A 20,250-nucleotide genomic window follows, 5' to 3' on the forward strand; every position below is an offset into this window, starting at 1 on the left:
GACTCGATGTGACTGTGAGTTGGCCCTCTGAGGTAAGCAACACAAAGAGATTAACCTATTTACATCTGTTACTTACTCTAATGACTTTTTTCTACGGCTAATTTCAGCCATCTGCGTTCTCTCTAAAGACTTTGTCACACAAAACTAATAAAAGTCATCTGGCGCGCACAATTAGAGAACAAAACTGTACAGAGAAGCAGAGATTCAAAGACACTAGTGTTGACAAACAAACACACATACATATATACACAACCGGACATATGACTGGGCATGCATTCCCTGACATGAAAGAATCACATGCTCAATGACTGACTGAAAAACCCAAATGAAGACCCTAATGCAGATTCTCAAAGTTCATTTATGTGCTGTGATCTAACACACAATTTTTCAACGTGTCTTAAATTTTAAGGCAGTCAAAAGGTTAAAACAGCTAATTGGTGTTAATATCATGATTTTGGTCCGTTTTTTTAAAAGGAATAAAAACCATGCAGGTGTGAGATTTGTCAATCTGTGTGAATGAGAGTCGTATGACCTGCGGGTTATTATTCATACTTCAATTCCACCACACAAAGACTGCAAGTGACTCCTGTTAAATGTACCATCTGGGTTTGGTTTATAAATACATTTACTGTCCTTGTCTGGGAAAGTTTCTCTGTGATTATTTCCAGAAATGTCAAACAAGCTCAGGTCTCGTATTAAAGCGTTATGAGGCGAGTCGGAGCATCCGTATTACACCAAGTTTTTTTTGGTCGTTGAAAGCCGATATGATAATGTCAAAGATACTGATATAATAATATAAAGTATGAGTTCTACGGGAAACATTTATGCTTTGATGTCCATGAAACGGGCTTAAACTGTATTTAAGAGGGCTGGATTTTATACTTTTGTACATAATATAAAAATCGCTCTTCTGAACCACTGATCATTATAAATGACTGGATGGTGCCTAGAACGCTAAACCAACGGCAGGAGGCGAAGAAACCAGAAGCAATTACGCCGCCATGTTGGTATGCCCAACTGACAAGGAAGCGCCATTGACTTAGTTAAAATTAGGAACTAATATAACCAGTTTTTCAGCTTATTATTTGCACGATAAGTTTTTAGTTAATATGTGCGTTTAAATTAATTGATGTATTTTTCCAAAGTTTATGTTTATTTTGGGCAGAATAGCGACGTATAGAAAATAATAGAAGGCGAGTTTATTGCACATTGTTGTAATGGCTCGTAGGGCTATAAGTGTTTATATAAATAAAGCTTCATGACTTAAAGAACATATACAGCCTGTATTTGGATTTCAGAATAAGCACATATGTCATGTTGAGGTGTCTCTTTAGTCTGCTGATCTGATATGTATGCTACTGTAATGAAAATGAATGTAACTCAGTCTATATTTAATAAGACTGGAAAATTCCCGACTTTAAATAATTAACCATTCATACATGCTTTAGAAATTTGCATTGTAAGAATGTACTGTGAGACTTTAGATATAAATATAGGGATAGGTAAGTTACTGTTTTATCATTAATATTTGATAACTCCCTATTAATTCAATAGAACGTTTGGGCATACCAGCATGGTTGCAAGGCAGCTTCAGAGTAATTGATTATGATCAATCCAGTCATTTACAGTATACAGATCTGTGTTCTGAACCTTATTTGATAATCAATGAACATACCACGCTTAAATTTCTTTCAACATCTCATCTGCATCTTTACATTAGCTCGAGCGCGAAATTCGGGAACTTTAGAAATTATTGGTACATATACACTTTTAAAAATGTTGTGTTTTTTTAACCCAGTTTTGGGTAAAAAAAAACACAAACCCAACCATTGGTTTGTAAACTAACCTATGCTGTGTTATATCAACCCAAAATGCTGGGTTGATTGAACCTATTGTTGGGTCAAACAGACATTCTAGGTTAATTTTGAACTTAACCCAACAGTGGAATGAGTTGCTTTTCATATTAAATATGAACTGCCTTCACTTTATTCCTGATTTTTTAAATAATCTATTAACTAAATCAATGCAAATTAACACCAGAATTTACACCAGTATGCATTCTGCACAACTCATAAGTGCGTGCATGCCAGCAAAAATTGTGTTAAACAGAGATCTGAGATGAAGGTGACATTTTTTCTTGAGTAGAATCATAAAGAAGATTGTTTGGTAAATCCGCAGCCATCTTTGCCTCATATAATGGGAGTCTATGGGGTCCACCTCTCTAAGATTTCCTAAAGTACATAATTCCAAAATAGCGACTGTAGCTCAACACTCCCTTTCTGCAGGTGGCGCTAAACTGAACAAATGCTGGCATGCCATCCGCCACCAAATACTACAAGAAGAAGTTTGCGATCGGGATGTGTGCAGAGGCTGGACAGTATGACAAATTTTATTAAAAATGACGTTCAGTTTTATGAAAATATCGAACGATTCGCTTCACAAGACGCCAACATGTCTCTAGGAGGTGCTCGTTTGGAATTATGTGCTTTAGAAACTCTTAGACAGGTGGACCCCATAGACTCCCATTATATGAAGCAGAGAGGGCTCCGGACTTACCAAACAATCTTCTTTATTGTTCTACTGAAGAAAAAATGTCACCTACATCTCGGATGGCCTGGGGGTGAGTAAATGAACAGCAAATTTTAGTTTTTGGGTGAACTATCCCTTTAAGATTTCTATATATAAATGACCTTAGTTATGATTGGCTAACAATGGCATACCTGCCTACTTCCCACTGTAGGTTGAATAGGGTGGTAGAGTCAGGACAGAGAGAAAGACCTAGCAGGGCAGCCGAACAGCTGTGAGGTTTAAAGAAGGGGCGTCGGAAAGCCCGTCAAGCCAACCAATGATCTGGCTTTATTAAATGAATAATGCTCATCACAGCACGCCTCAACACACCGGCAGAATGACACCAAATCTCACTGTTTTAATCACATTACATACGGGCCAGCTCATTAACTACACAGTCTACTGGGTTCATATGCAGTGCACAGGGCTACAAAGACACACGCCATCACACACACCCACACATCACCAGTGCTGATGGCTACAGTTCGCATGTACCTCCTGCCCTCTACACAGATGTGCTTTTACTGAAACGCTCTCATTTTTCAATAATTGATTGTGTCTCGTGACTTTTACAGCACTTCTGTCCGAAAAACGCTTTGGGTAAGTGTAAGGTCAGGGTCGCACCCATGTTCAAAAAGCACCGGTTTAGGAAACAAGAGGCAATTCTCTACAATTCCTCGATGGACTTCCATAAAATGAGCCTGTTCCTCATCTCCTCTCAATACTGTACAAAAGAGGTCTATCTGAATAAACGTTATACAGCCAATCTACCCTGCGGTGTTCCAGCAGTCTATCAATACCGTTTTGCGCGGTGCCTATGAATAAATATGTTCACTTTGAATGTCGTTTTCTCAGAATAGGAGTCGAAATGCACCCAGACAATACACCAAACATGGCAAGCCTTTCCGTATGATGAAAAACCTGAAATGATGATCTATCACCGGAACAAACCATGTTCGTCCTGATGTTTCTATACACCTACACATGCTCAGGTGAACTGAAAGTGACATGTTAAACAGATCTTTATTAGCTGTCTATTTACCCCTGCTCACGAATAGTACTGACAGTGTTTCAATTGCTGGAGGTCGTCTAGTTTCTGTATATTAATTTGCTCGTAGTCGTTCCTGCTTGACTCCAACCAAGCTTGGGCGTGCAACTTTCGCTTACGGCCACAACACCCTGAGCACCCCCACTCTCGTCCGATAGTCCAGAACGTTTAAGGCCCTATTTGGTTACCTTTTATTGGTTTCCAGAAAAAAAAATCCTATAGATCCTATAAGCATTACAGACGACCCCAGGACTAGATCGCAGATACTTGAGGGTTGGCTCTTTAAACTGTTGCCACTACACAACCACCAGCAAACCAAACTGAACACCCTACAGCCATATAACAAATTCTATAGTTCTCAAACAAGTGCCATGCAAACAAACCAGTACATTATGCCTAATGAAATATGTTTACATATCCTTATTAATCTGGGTGTGTTTCCCAAATCCTTCTTATTGTTACGTCGTTCTTACGTGTGTATCGCTACCACTCTTAAGAATGACGTAGAGTCAAGAAGGTTTCGGGAAACGAAGCCCCGATCATTACAGGATTCACCCTAATTCATTTTCAGACTCTGCCTCACACTGATCTATAAAAGCTGATGTTTTGACCATGTTTAGGGTCTCAGATCACAGGCGTTCTCAGTTCCTGAGTTAATAATAAGGAGCTTTTGTCCTCTCTTTATAAAGAACACATTAATGACACTGAGAGCAACAGCATCAGTGAACCGACGTGAAACAAAAAAGGCAGAGCGAGAGAGACAGTGAGAAACAAAAAGAGATATTGGTTCCTGAATGCCATGATGTGGATCCATTAAGGTCCGACCAACAGTGCACACGGTAACAAGGGTCACAGAGTTTTGCTGTATCATTAACAGAATTACCCTTTGACACACACAGAGAACACACATACGAATGGACAAAGCCCCGAAAACATCTTTCCTTTACAGAAACACTGCAATTACAACTCTAAAACAAAGCACACAAGATGTAATTACGATCTCAACTCAAACCAGAGGGGGTCAATGATAACATTATTTTGTAGAGCAGAATGAGAGTGTGTATGTTGTCATCATAACCACAATCCTATGCGTATACAGAATGTCACAAAAAACATGCCTGGGATATTTCTGCAGGAGGAAGGTTGCATTGAGATGAAAGGTATAATATTACATTTAGAGGGTCTGACTATTATGCAATACAAATATAAGTTTTTACACATCTCATGATGGTATTCATTTGGATAATGGATCAATAATGGAGCATTATTCTATAGACTGTTTTAGAGGAAACAACATAAGCGTTATGTGGCACAAACTTAACATCAGGAAGACCTCCACAAAAAAATCAATAAGAGCTAAGTAGATTTAATATAATTCTATGAATATTAAATCAAAATATTAATAATACAATACATTATATCTAAAATAAATTGTTATATTACTAGCCGGACTGATAAACCAAGACAGACTGGAAGTTAACCGTGGGTCAAGCACGTATGTCCAAAGAAACCGTTAATAGGCCAATATATCTCTCTCTTGTATTACTTATAATAAAGAAATCTAAACTAAAAATGACAATTTTGTTCTAGTTTCACCTAAACTGGGTCAACTGGCTCAGGTTGAAGTTTATCACCTGTAGCAACAATCTTTCCAGGCTTCCTTAAACTTACCAAATAAGTTACAAATAAGTTGCATAAAAAGCCAATTATAATATATGCAACAAGTCACTAGAAAAATTTGAGTTGAATAGGGTTTTTAAGCATCTATTAATCTTTGTTTATGTTACTTAATGTCAATACAATTGTTAATGTTAAGTCACTGTGCATTACCTAAAGTTAACCGTAACAACTTTTGATAAAAAAAGTATTAGTAAATGTAGAAATTAACAAACTAAGATGAAAAAATACCACAGAAATATTGTTCATTACTGGTTCATGTTAACTAATGCATATATGTGACCCTGGACAACAAAAAACAGTCTTATGGGTCAATTGTTCGAAATTGAGATGTTTACATAATCTGAAAGCAAAATAAAAAAGATTTCTATTGATGTATGAGTTGTTAGAATAGGACGATATCTGGCTGATATACAACCGTTTAAAACTCAGGAATCTGAGAGTGCCAAAAAATCTAAATATTGAGAAAATCGCCTCTGAAGTTGTTTATCAGGGCCACCGTAGCAGGTCGTAGCAGGCCATCCACTCACAAAAATATTTTTTATAAGTTTTTTTATATTTAATATGTATATGTATTGATTACAGCAGACAGTGAATGCCCACTGGCTGTTAAGCATGTGTGGATTTCTGTGTGTGTTGTTCATGCTTGTCTTTTTAGGGCCCCTTCTGTCTGCTCTCGTGAGGAAAAGTCTCTGAATATGACAGGACATGAGGGGACCCAACCATGGCAAAGGACACACACTGTGTGGAGAGGACAGACACACATGTACATAACAAATAAACACGCACACACAACATCTGCGTCTGTTGGCATCCGGGTTTGTCCTGTGTCCGTCAGTGTGTGTGTGTGTGATTCTCGCAGACACATTTGTGTCAGCTTGATCACAGAGAGGGCTTTTGTGTCCGCGGTCTCTCAGGAACACACACACTGTGCTAACAGTGGAAGAATATTCCCCTTCCTATGGCTGGTGAGGCCTTACAAATAGATAAAGATGAGTTCAGTCATCACGAAACACAGTGCAACTCTTTTTTGTAATGTGGCCTTTTGGAAAGAAAGAGATTTTAAACTTGAAAATAATGTAGGGTGGGATGCGTGAAAAATCGTCTTAATATACTGTAACAGGTGGTTGGAGGGGAGGGGCATAAATGAGGGCTTAGTGATGTCATCGATAAAGGGTACTTGTTTTACACACAGAGCAAGCTTATAAATTACAATTTGATTAAACACTTGAGTTTATATTCACATGAAATCGATTTTAAGTTTAACTTGATGCATATATACACATTTATAAAACATCCAGCATTGGACCATTTCAATCATCAGTTCAGACATCACATCTGATCCTCATCCAGAGTCCAGGCTTCATCACATTTCTCCTGTAACATCCCGAAGGCTGAATAACTACAGTAGGGTATTTCAGACAGAGGCTTCCAAGAGGCAGAAAATACAAAAATCTAACATGAGCACGGCGTGAGACAAATGCTGTAGTCCATTACTGACTGGCCATATGAAGGACAACTCTTTTATGCTTTCCATCATTGCTAATGACCACTTCTGTACTCTTATCACCCTTTATGCAATCTCACTCGCTGTTAATTGAAAGACAATTAATGGCCTACTTCCCTTATCGGCATCATGAAAGGATTCCCATTAACCATGCTAATGAACTGACCAGTTGCTTATCAGACACACTTCAGCTAGTGGCTAAAAGCTAACGGCTAATTGTTAACAACCTTGCAGTATCTGATGGTCACGAGAATGTAATGAGACTGTACAAAACTCACAGCCCAATGAAAGCATATATACACATGACACGATGGAGATTTGGTGATACTGAGGGGATCCATGTCCTATTCCAAACCTCGATTCGCAACTGTAAGCTTATAAAAAGGATTTTTGATTTGAGCAGGATATTTAAATTAGGATATTTAAATTGTTTTTAAAAGCATGCTTTACAAAAAACATTACTGGTGGGCATCTTGCGACAAAACTATCACACAAATATATTTCAAGATATGTCAGTGCAAGTTGTTCTCGATTAAGACAACAAGTCTGGGACCAGCCTTAAACAGTGCTCGAATTGAACCAAGTCTTATGGGGGTCCCCCCCATAAGACTTCTTTTGGTGGGGGTTAGTCTCGCAATATACAATTGATACAAAATACACAATATATTTGATTATAATATGCAAAACTATACACTATTATATTTAAAAACAGGCTAACATAGAAGAACAGGCTTCTTTCACTGTCCTGCGCTTAGCGGACTTTAGACATGGGGCGGATTCTTTCAAATTTAAAGAGACAACTAGCCCATAAACAAACGTAATATAAATTATTGTAGACTAATTCACAAAATGTACCACATCTATTGCATAAATTTAATCACATTTTTCAATATAATTTTTACCCAAATAAAAATATCCGAGGGCCCCCCAAAGTCCATTTTTTACTTCTTAAGGGGGTCCCCAATGCCTTATGGGGGGTCCCGGAACCCCCCAGTCCCCCTTCAATTTGAGCACTGGCCTTAAACCCTGTCTGGGAAACCATCAAAATGTGTTTACAAGGGAAGTGAGCTTGAGGGGGGGAAATGATGTCCCTACCTCCTCATTAGTAATGGATACTAAGACACATCCTAAAATTTGACAGTCTTTGACCTAAACGTGTAAAGCTAAATGAGTTTATCTTAGCAGTGTACGTTATATTAAGGAATTCTTTTAACACTGTTAAAAATTTTGGTTTGGTTGAGAGTGTGCAGATCCGTGGGTACTAAGTTTCACAATCTTTGACAATTTGTTTCAGTACATAATTCCTTATATTCATAAATATTGCACAATTATTCTTAAATCTTAAATGCGTTTAAACTTTTGTTCTGTACTTTATGTTCTCGTACACACAACGAAACACAAAGAGAACCGCAGAGTGCACATGGACACACACGTTCACAAATGTGCCTCTAGTGGCTGAGATCTCGCCAGTATAAACTTGTTTTTATCTGACACGGTCGCTTCCGTTCATCTGTGGTGTGGATTTGTCAATACACAATCGCCTGTGTCTTTTGTTCACAGGAAAACTTCCCCAATTACCAACTCGGTCTCTCTTTCTCTTCTTATCTCGCTCTCTCTGTCCCTCGCTGCGCTTCCTCTTTCCAAAGTGTCTCGAAACCTCTCTCACATTTCTCTCTGCTCTCATTAGGTCGTTTGAATAAACTGTACTCTATGCTTTTGGCTAAAAAACACAACTTTGGTGTCGTGCAGAAATACTATAATGAACTACAAATGGTTCGTATACTATGTTGTGTAGTAGCTGAGCGGAGCGGATGCAACACGGCCCCCCACGAGAGACGGGGGGAGTGTAGTCAGCGAATTCATTGGATTCAGAAACACAAGCTTTACTCCCTAACTGCTGTAACCCGTGTAAACCAATCAGGTATGGTGGGGAAATGACCAACACGTGTTTATGAGCTGGACCACGACTGAAGAATCTTCTGTCTAAACCTACTATTTCTACTCTAATGAATGCACTTTTTTTCTAGACTTTTAAGAGGTTGGTAGTGCAGAGTTGTCGTTTAACTGGCCAAAAACATACCGAAAAGTTTTAGAATGAACCGATTTGAAAGGCAGGAGTGAACCACCTAAATAATAACGTTCTGTGTGTGTACAGGATTTACGAAGGTTGACATAGTGCTAACCACAGCAAAAGGTACACAGCCTGCAGCTGTTAACAAGAAATATGGATGCTAGCAAATTGGATTAACAAACTATTATGACTGGAGACATTTGCATTACCGCATCTGGCAAAGTGACTTACAGTTAAAATGCATTTAAAGGGATGGTTCAAAAATTAAAACTGTAAATTATGTTATCATTTATTCATCCTCATGTCATTCCATGACTCATTCATTTGCAGAACACAAAACACAACATTGGTCTTTCGGTGAACTTTGGTATCTTTTGGGTGAACCGTCCCTTTAAGCTGTTATTATTTTTGATGTATTTACAGCACGTACATGCAGTATGAGAACACCTAGGCCTGCCTTCGTTTTCATAATTTTCGCATAATTTAAAACAACACAATTTCACTAACAACTAGGTCTTGGAGGGATTGTAATAATGCCATTGTCTTTTATCAACTCTGTTTACAGAACAAGAGGAAGCACTCGAATAAAAGTGAAAGCTTATGTTTAACTGTATTTACATGCATGGCCAGTGTGTATCGTGTTGCCACACATGCACGCACAAAGAGATGCCAACATTAGAGAAATAACTGAGGCCTATCATGTGCAGACGATGAACACCGTAGGATTGTACTGCTTCACAAAAATAAGAGCACATTTTTTTTTGTCCAATGTAAATTCTTTAGCATTCCAATCCCTTGAGCCCCTGTGACATGAAGAAACAGGTCACTGCCCGCCTCATACCTTCATACTGCCCAGTCAATACGCCCGCAGAAAAGCGGGTGAGAAGACAAAGAAAACTAAAGGTATTGATTTGATGTCACAGTCAATTAGTAAGGAAAGAGGACAGAAAGCCCTCAGATCTACTCGAGGAAAATAACAGTTAATACCTTTGCAGGGGCTCTTATAATAGGCTCATATTATTTAACCTGGACGTTTTATAAATAAGAGTTGTTTTTTGAATGACTAAATTGCAACCTGAATTAGTAAATTTGGTTCTGAGTGAACGGAGGGGTAAGTTATATTGTAGTACTTTTGCTCTTTAGTCCCCCGCTCTAATAATCTCAGATCAATCAAGTGTTTACTAAGCAGAGGTGACAAGAAACAGGATGTGGAAATGCAAACACTACTTCCGTGCCATTGACAAGAACAGCATCCTAAAACTAACAATATTAAAGGTATAGTTCATGTCCAAACAGAGCTTTTCAGACAGCTGTGGTTAAAAAAATATATGAAAATATGAATTAATATAATTAAATATAATAATTATTATTATTATTGTTGTTATTTATATAAACAGATAATAAAAATAATAGTAATGATTATTATTATAAATATTATTAATGTCAATATGTGTGTAATACAGCACAAAAATCTAAGCAAGGTGTGTGGCTAACCCTGTGTTTATACACATACATTGTAAAAAAATGTGAAAATGCATGACAATCTGTAAAGTGCACACTTTGATCGTGACATTATACACAATAGATGTTCTATGCAAATTAAACAATTCTAATATCGCTCATTTGTGAGCATTCTAGAGGTCAAGCGAGGCATGAAACTAGTGTCAAGAACTGCACTGAACTCCCCATGCATGTGCCTTTCTAAATACTACACTCGCCATACTTACAACTCGCCAACCTTCGCCCTGTCAAACGGCCCTCTCAGTGCTAGCTCAATTCATAAACCATCTCTGCGTTTTGAGATGGCAGTGAGATAATGAAAACAAATGGTACGATGCCCTGATCACAGGTACGAGCGGGGGCTTATGGATGGGTGGCGGTGACGGGCAAGTGTGTGTGTGTGAGAGAATGATTGTAAAAGCAATGGATGTCACTGCAGACTGAATCAATCTGCTATCCTGCCACAGGGACACCTCGGCTTAATGATAAAAGACACATTCGGCGCGCACACACACACACACACACACAAGATGAAGATGTGCCGTTTAGAGGGCCTGACATGGAAAGAAGTGACACAAAGAACAGATGCTAAACTGCTCTGTGGTACACCTCGGAGTATGACAACTATAATCTGTACTGTGAATCAGTGTGTGTTTGAGTGTGTGTGAGCGGGTTTACACCTCCTCACTTGCAATAGCCCAAGTGGCGAAGCAGCGGTCATTACGGTAAACGAGACTGACATACGCACATCTGTGCTCGAACATCAGACCGTGACCTGCTACGATTGCGGAGTCAAGCGGGTATGTGCGTACGTGAACCGCCACGAATCCGTCAGCATACCAATGTGCGCGAGGGGTCCGGGGCCGAAAGGAAGATACTGTGATTTTAAAGAAAGGACGCGACGTGTCAAAGCGCATTAGATGGGGGTGGCTCGGGCCGAGCGCCGTCCCTCTGACAGGCAGCACAGGAGACATGGCATAATGAAGCAGGGCAGGGGCGCCTCTCTCCAGCTCGCGCCACTCAATTACCCAGCAGGCTTTTAGTGCCAGCGTGCTCCACTACAGCTAAATTACCCAGGGCCCTGTCTCCACTTAGAGCCCAGTCACTGTTTGAACGGGTGGCTTTGTGACTGCCCGCACACACACTGGCTACTAAAAGGGTAATAAGGTCATTTGAATGCTGGAGCCATTAGGCTAATGCCACTCAAATGCACAAGTGTAAGGACGGCGAGAGAGAGGGCGAGAAATCTTTTAGATGTAAGAGTGGCATGTGTTTACTTTTGTCGAGCGTCGCGATTTGCGCGAGCAACGTTTAAATCACAAGGGAGTGGTGTTCTGCAGCGGATCGCAGATAGATTACCAATTACGGTTGGTTAGGTTGTGACGTTGGCGGATGATGTAACAACGATGTTAATGCTAACGTAACAAATGAACTCTGGGTGAAAGAATGGCGTTTTGGGCCCGGCGTCGGGTGTAAACTGCAGTTGTGATTAGCTTGCACGCTTATACACAAACATGCACACAAACACCGCTACGGTCTCTGTCCATCAGAGGAGGCCTTAAGCGAGACAGAGAGACTTCAGCCAGCTCTATTGAGTTCTGTTCATCACAGGGTAAACAGATCAAGCATAAGCCAGAAGTGCTCGTGCGAATTCTCCAATGGACACACAAGCGACCAAAAACACACAGGCACAAATCCAATAAACTTTTTAGTAGTATATTAAATGTTTAGCTGCAAAGGTATTTTACTCGTGAAACATCACATAAATATGTTTATATAAGGAACCACCATACTTGTGGACCACCATATATTGTCGTCTTGGAATTATAAGGTTCGATCTGATTTCTCAAAATTGAGTTCTTCGCATATTCTTATTCTGTGACGTATATACAGTATGTCGTGTTTTTTCTTTACGTTGTATACGTTTTGGGACTTTCATTTTATGAAAACTAAAAGGCTGAAGCTTAATATCTCAAAATTGCTCAGAAAGCAGAGAGAACTTTATGTTAGTAATTAGCCAAATTTACTTCTTTGTAAGAAAATTATTACTTAAATTACAGAATGCACTTTATTCTCCTTTTGTGCGTACTCTGAACTTATCGTAAGGGAGACAAAAGCAGATGTAAAGTTAACTTTCTTCTATTGTTTCTGCTGACTGAATGGATGTTTTTGTCCGCACGCCAGCTAAAATTGCAATAAGCGAGAGCTTCAATGAGTCTGGTTACGAGGTCAAGCGCGTGCGCAGCTTAAACAGAATATCGGTTGTAATATTTCTGTACCCATGCTACATTTTTAACAAAAAGTTGCCTGTGAGTAAAAAGTAATTTGCGGACCCCTTGCAGGTACATCCCCAGGGACCCCCAGTTGAAGACCCATGGTCTAAACTGTTATCTACTCAAGTGTAACGGAGGCAAGCTAGTGTAGAGCTGTGCAGTATGTAAACCTCACTTCCCGACCTCAAGGACTCTCTAGCGACAGACGCTAGAGACTGCGGTCTTTAGCCTCCTCGATGGAGCGCCTGACTCCCATGCCGGACCGACCCGGTTCGAGGCCCGCTGAGAGCGGAGCGGTGCGTTCCGGTTACATTGGTGCCGTGACCCGGATTGGAAGTGAGGTTTAGGGGGGTGAATGTAACGGAGGCAAGCTAGTGTAGAGCTGTGCAGTATGTAAACCTCACTTCCCGACCTCAAGGACTCTCTAGCGACAGACGCTAGAGACTGCGGTCTTTAGCCTCCTCGCTAGAGCGCCCGACTCCCATGCCGAACCGACCGGTTCGAAGCCTGCCTAGTGCAGGTGTGGTTCGTTCCGGTTACACAAGCAAATCCGTTTCTGGCACAAACTTAAGGAACAACCCAGTACATTGTGTCACTACAATCTTTTTTAGCTAATCATGCAAAATAACTCCAACAATGATTATGTAAAAATGTCTCTTCAAAATTCCCCCAAGTGGCCATTGGCCTTAGGCCGAGACAACATTATTTGAGTGAAGGTATAAAAAGCTTAAGAATTACAATACTTGCAAAACTTGCATTTCTGACATCTCAGATCAACATGCTTTACTTGGGTTTCAATCCCGTTTGTATTGTGAACCCGTCACAATCCAACGCAGGCTTGCGCAAAGAGAACGTAACTGAAGGTTGGGTCACCGCAAACTATATTGGACCTGACAGCAAACCAATATGACATGAATGATGTATGATATGACCCCTTCAAATGTCATTTTTCATTCAAACAAGCCAGTGCCTGCTTCAATTGTCATACGACAGACTACCGAGTGGTCAAAGAGATGAAAGGCTGTGTAGAATAAAAAGAAGGAAATGTGTATGTCCGCTACAGAATGCAGTTGTGTGCATCTCCCACTTAAGTGTGACTGTGTGTGTGTGTGCATGTAATAAGAGCTCTGTTAATTAAGTGGCTATAGCGCGGTCTTGCTGGCTGGGAATGGATCAAACACGGGCATTGGCCAGCGGGCTCCCCACCGCACGCAGATGAAATGCACTGCAGACTTTAAAGACTTCCTGCCATTAGCCTAGACCTCGTCCAATGAGTCGCTCGCAACCCAGACCTCCTCTGTTCTGCCACAACAATGAGCACTGTCATAGCTCTGAGACCAAAAAAGCCGGGGGTAACAAAAGAGCTGGCCTTTTACCACACGCTGAGAAGGAAAGAAAAAGCGAGAACAAAAGTGAATGATTTAATTAATATCCAAATGCACCTTGGTTGCAATAGTGGACACATACTTAGCAGCCACCTGACTGAACATGTGTGTGTGTGTGTGTATAAGCGAATGAAGATTGACTGAGGATCAAAGAGCATATCATCCCACTCCTCATCTCATTCTCTTTCTGAAACACTCGCAGCCAATAAAAACAGACTGGTTTCATTGGCAACGAGATCTACTCAGGGCCACGGTGGTCAATTATTTACCATCTCCTTACACGCAGACACTTGAAAGCTGTGATAATGAGAAAGGCTCGCGCTATTCCGTTTCTTAACGCGATTTAAAGTACCGGTTACACGGACACAGATCTGCGTTTTAGAAGTCGAGTGCGGTCTGTGCCGCTGTCACTTTGGGTCTGCGTCAAACCGACCGCCGTGGTTCTGTTCCTAACCCTTATGCTTCGTGCTAGCGCTGCGTGTCCACGCTCGAGTGATCTTTCTTTGAAAACAAAAGATGTACGAAAAAACAGCTATTCTTGACAGGCGCAGGAATGCAAATTAATCTGATTAAAAAGAGACGATTAAATCCATGACGGGGGTTCATATCGCCAGGCGCTCTGGTCGTGGCAACCCCTTGCAGAACGAACGCTTCAGATAAGACGCGAACTGACGTTTGATGACCAAATCGGGCCTTCGAGTCTCGGCTCTTGTTTGACAGGTCCTTAAAAATAATGCTTTGCTATTTCCATTTATCTCTAACGTGGAAGTCTCATTTTATTTCTTGGCTTTACGCTATATGTATATATTGTCCACCATTAATACACAATCATTTGTCTGCAGTCCACACTGTGAGGCTTAGATAGACATAAAAGGAGGGCTAAAACCAAATGGACCACCTACTGCAGATAATACGTGCTGTGATGCCCAGCACACCCCCTCGATCTTCACAGAATGCCCAGGCACCCATGCCGCCCAGCGACCCAAATGGGAGCCATGGGTCATCTGTCAGAAGAGCCAACAGCGAGAAAGACACGCATATGCCACACATCAGTCACTGTGTGTGTCGTGACAGAAACACATGGACGAGATATTTTCACACACAATACTCATGCAAACACACATGCTCGCTCAAGGAAACGTTACTCTGTTTAACTGCCTGTTATCAAAACATGTTTACTTGGTTTCAGACGGTTCCACGACCGCCTTCTTACGAAGAATTCCTAAATTGACTTTTTACATGATTTGGTTGTTAGAATGAAGTTGACAAAAAGCATTCTGAGTATTAAAGTAATGATGAATACAAGCTGTCGGACAAAAATTTTGTATCTCCATTTTTTCCCCCATAAATCTTTACTATTGGTCACCCTTCATGTCTGTCTTTGAGTTATCAGACCTTTTTTACCAATTAATTGAAAAGTCTTTAAAAACACAATTTTATTTCATTCTTATTCAATTTCCTGTTAAGTGGCAGTTTAGGAGACACAAGCTTTTAGTTTGACAGCAACGATACAGTACATAGGTGGCCCCTATACCTCAAACTCTTAAATCCGTACGGCTTTGATCTCTCATTCTCTTTCACTTTATTCTTGATTGTCCACTTGTTCTCCAAATCGATGCATATTACTGCTCTCCTATAGCGAGTGCATTATGACACACTGCGGCTGGTCCGTGGACTCTCACAATTCAGCTCACACTGAGCAGCAGGAAGAGCTTTCATTAAAACCTCGCCGACTACTCTAAGTACAGAGCGCTGCTGTTATTCTGGGCATATCTGCCCTGCTTGCTGGAAGCCGCGACCAGAAAGGTCAAGAACAAAAGGGACGGTACAATCTCCGGAGAATAGTTAAATAAAGACAATATGAAGAGGAAGAGAGAAGGAGATAAGACGACTGTGTGGGAAATTCAGGGTCTTCCATTATGGGCAAAGACCAGATGTGCCACATACCGTATATCGCAAAGGCAGGTCCCACGTGTCCATTTGCAGGCAACGTCCTTGGTTGTGGGGCGTCCATTGTGATTGAGTAATGGGACTCAGCTGGGAACATTGATAAGATACTTAGAATCGGAACATCTATTAACATACGATGATCTGTGTAGGGAGGATGAGTATCATAGCCCTGCAAAAAGTGAAAGAAACTCAATTACAAGTAGGAGCAAAGGCCACGTCTAACCTAGACTCACGGTCCCAGTGAGCTTATTGTTTTTCCCTTAAAAACATGCGTTTTAAATACATCAACTCCATTGCACAAGAGAACGTCTGCGGTATAATAGAAGACCTTGTGCACGGTGACTTTACTGTTAGATTTAATCATAAAACCTGCAAAGAACAAAAGTGTAGATCCCCCTCACTTAAGCATCCTGTTAGTTGGAGCATTGGCTCACGTACGCCCAGCTCAAGGCTAGTGGCGTTTACCTACATCATATGAACATCACAGGACCACCACTTCAGACCGAAGAGAAAAAAGTAACAGAAGTAGGAATGGGAGAAAATAATGACCAACAGTCTGTTAACAAAAGCTTTCACAACTAGACTAATGAAATTTTTTATGTATATAACAAGTTGTTTTCATTATGCATTTATAAATAAAAAAGACAGCCGTGACCCGATCTCATCCAACAGCACATCATCGAAGTTGCAAGAAAACATTTAAAGAGAAGTTTAAAGAGGGAAAAAAAGCTCTTCTGTTTACCAGAATGGCATGACGGGGAACAAAATCAACACAGACTGAGATTGAAAGACTTGTAATTAAAAAAGTGTCCATATGTAGGACAGCAGTGATTATCTTGTTTGCCTGCTTGTAGGTTCACGAACAAGACAAGCAGTTTAGCGAGTCAATCTCCGGGGCTTGTTTGAATTGAGAGGCAAAACACAGTGATTTCACAGACAGAGATTTAGAAATGGTTGACCCGGTTAACTCTGGGAGGAGTATTAGCACTGAGAAGATTGAATTCAGTTTGTGGCTGACGTCAAAATGCATCTAAACTTCAAAGAATTCATTTTTTCTGTGCTTACATTTGTACACCAATGTATGAATTTTAATGCACTGGATAACAAAATAAAACACTATTTCTTGGCCAACCAATGAGGCAAAAATATGTTTTTTTTTCTAATACTTTCAACAAAAAGTCACAAAGTCATTTTAAGTGGATTTAGGGATAGTACATCCAAAAAAAAAAAACTGTCATTATTTACTCGCCCTTTTGTCGTTTCAAACCTGTATGACTTTCTTACTTTCGTCTTCTATACAATAGAAGTAATGGCTACCGCCATTGTTCGGTTAAAAACATTGTTCAAAATATCTTTTTTTGTGTTATGTAGACGAAAAAAAATTCATACAGGTTTCAAATGACAAGAGGGTGAGTAAATAATGACATTTTTGGCTGTTCTATCCCTTTAAGTGTGGCTAAAGTGTATGTTTTCTTGATCACGTACGCTAATGCTGTATATGAATGCATTCGCACACCTCTTCAAAGTGATTCCGCACTGCCATGAACAAATAAATCACTTCACATTTCTTAGCGCAAAACTGCATTTCCGTCACTTCTCTGCTTTAAAAGTAGACAGCTGTTTTTCTTTTTACCATTAGCAACAGTCAACAGCAAATGGTTACCTTCCAAAGCCCTTCATTTCCAGTCATTGTGTGTCTAAGGCCTCATGCCATGAAAATAGAGGCCCTTTCTCTTTGCTCCGTACAGAATGACATATTTCCTCTGATTCAGACCCCCGAGAAACACTTTGCTGCATATTCTCAACTTGTCACTGTAATGCACCTCTGTGACGCCGATGACGGAAATTATAATCTTTCAGTTAAATGTAGCCATCCATCAAAAGAGCCTTTACATACACAAGGCTAATGATTGTTGTTTTCATTTGAAGTATTATGATTTCCCATTTACAGCTAGTCTCTTTCCATAAATAGAGAAATACAAATGCAATTACGTTTCCATTAAAAATAAAATAATGCGTACATCTATGGGAAAGCTGCAATTACAATAACTCCCTCAAACTCAAAAGTTTTTTCCAAAAGTTTGTTCATGTTCTTGATTCCCTCAGAATGTGATGCATTTCTGAATAAAAGCTTTTATCTGCACGCATTCCGTAATGCTCAGTAACTCCTGTACATCGTATAAAAACTAGAAAAAAAGGATATTTTTTGAGGGAAAAGGATTCTGTTGAGGCATTACCACAATGCGATGCCTCTGACAATCTCACAAAAGTGTGTCAAAAATAAATAAAAATAAAATTAATACTGTGCTATATTTTTTAGCGTGTAAAAATATTGAAGGCTGGTAATATTTCAAAGACCACAATATTGGCTGATGTCGGGAAAAAGTTCATTTTGGACCCCGAGTGTAAATTCTTAAAAGTTTGCTTAAGTCTTATCTACATGCAACAGATGCCTTTAGTCGGTTTGATCTAACTTAAAACCACCTGCAAACACAACGATAAGGTGTTTAGGGAACAAATTCTGACTAAGCATCTTATTTACAAAGTTTTAGGTATAAGCAAAGCATGTTTGATTTCTCATTCATGAAAACATTAAGCTAAATAGCGAACTCCTAAAAAGACTATCTCTCCATCCATCTGTCTCTTCCTCTCTCCTTCATGCTACCAAATTCTTTACCCTTCGTTCTCTCTCTCACTTCCCTTCTCCTAACAGGACATTTGCTCTCACATACAGGCGGCGATGCACTTCCTCGCAAGGGCACGGAGAGGTGTGAGAGACTAAATCTCTTCGAAACAGAGAAAGAGGGACTGTGAGCACCCAAGGCATACAGCATGCTGGTTGTTCCCGGTGTCATGGTTTGCTTCCCCTTAGGCTTAATTTAAACGTCACACACATGCTTGCATTTAGATAATAGCAACACATAGGATAGAAACACTTTTATCCAACATACGGCCCCGAGCCTCAGGCACAACACGCAGGTAGCACTCTTCTGTTGACCCGAATCGCTCTTATCCGAGTGGCGATGGGGCATATGGGGCAGACATTGCACAGACGTCGCACAGACGTTGCGTGGACGTTGCTGAATGAGTTCCCTTGTCATGGTGTTGTTATACAGCGTGATAACAGCATGGCAGTTCACACAATCACTGTGTTTATTAATGAGGCCCTCTTGAACAGGCCCTCGTGACCCGCTGACACATCAGAAACACCAGAAATCTATCTGCAAAAATATGAATATCATGGTTTTACCGTTAACTTCTGAAGACGTCTGTTTGTGGGAGGCTGTGCACTCATTGGCTTATTATCCTGGAAAACAGGGGTTTGACTCCAAGGCCCACTATTGTTACTCACAAAACCTCAAAATTCTACCCAATGAAATATTTTAGCACTGGAAAACGTTTGTTAACTAAAAAATGTCCTAATGTTAAGAAATATTTGTTTTTAATGTACTTCAATGCTTATTTTGTTTAAAGAATCTCCCCGCACCCCACCAATGCCCCTTCATGCCATCTCTACCGACACACCGTCCATTACCTAAAACAGCCCGGTGAAGATGTGGTCTTCACAAACACATTTGTTTCCAGTCACGACCGACTACGATGATACGACATCATCAAGCACTAGTCTTCTTCCGCTGTGTGACAGCGCAAGCACGGCTCAAGTGTTCCAGGTAATAGAGGGATGATCTGTATGATAAATGCAGTTCGCAGGTGCTCGAAAATGCTTTGTACTCATTCATGCACACACACACACACACACACACACACAATAAGGCATCAGGAGGGAGTCAAATATCTCCCTTAGAAGTACTATCAGGTTCTCATCATACTCCTTCATTCTCCTTTCTCTAAAGAGGCCTTTAAATAGGTCCATCACAGCTTCATAACCATCTAGCTCTCCCACCACAAAAACAATCACTTCTTGAATATGCCCGCGTTCACAATCCTCTACACACGTATGCATGCACGCAGGAAGTTGTGTTGCCATCCAGGTTGCCGGACAACGTGTAATGTGCACGTGTGAATGCATGTTCTCCAGTGAGCGGATCCTGAGGGGAGCCGAGCAGGGGGCGGAGCTAAAAGGACCATCAAACAGTCCATCCACAGTGGAGCTCATTACAGCTTGTACCATTCTCTCTCAATCTCGCACAGGCCAAATCATTCCCGAAACCTCAGTTACCATATTCTTGTCTCACACACTTTTAAAAAAGAAACATCACAAGTAAACAAAGCCCGAGTCTGAGCGCTAATTAAATAGATGAGCTGTATTA

General features: G+C 40.4%; 1 protein-coding gene across 6 annotated transcripts in view; it reads right to left on the reverse strand.

Annotated features, from left to right (window-relative positions):
• The window catches only part of sox5 (SRY-box transcription factor 5), a 162,825-nt gene that overhangs the window by 109,223 nt on the left and 33,352 nt on the right, over positions 1-20,250 (reverse strand). For 5 of the 6 annotated variants that reach the window (XM_056748658.1, XM_056748656.1, XM_056748657.1 and 2 more), the window contains exon 1: positions 15,977-16,028. The exons of the other annotated variant lie outside the window; for it this stretch is intronic. In XM_056748658.1, the coding sequence (XP_056604636.1) occupies positions 15,977-16,009 (33 nt within the window). In that variant the 5' untranslated portion in view covers positions 16,010-16,028. Of the gene's footprint in view, positions 1-15,976; positions 16,029-20,250 lie in introns of those variants that run through there. 6 annotated transcript variants of the gene reach the window in all.

The sequence above is a fragment of the Triplophysa dalaica genome, chromosome 5 (genome assembly GCF_015846415.1).
Source record: "Triplophysa dalaica isolate WHDGS20190420 chromosome 5, ASM1584641v1, whole genome shotgun sequence".
In the NCBI taxonomy this organism is placed as follows: domain Eukaryota; kingdom Metazoa; phylum Chordata; class Actinopteri; order Cypriniformes; family Nemacheilidae; genus Triplophysa; species Triplophysa dalaica.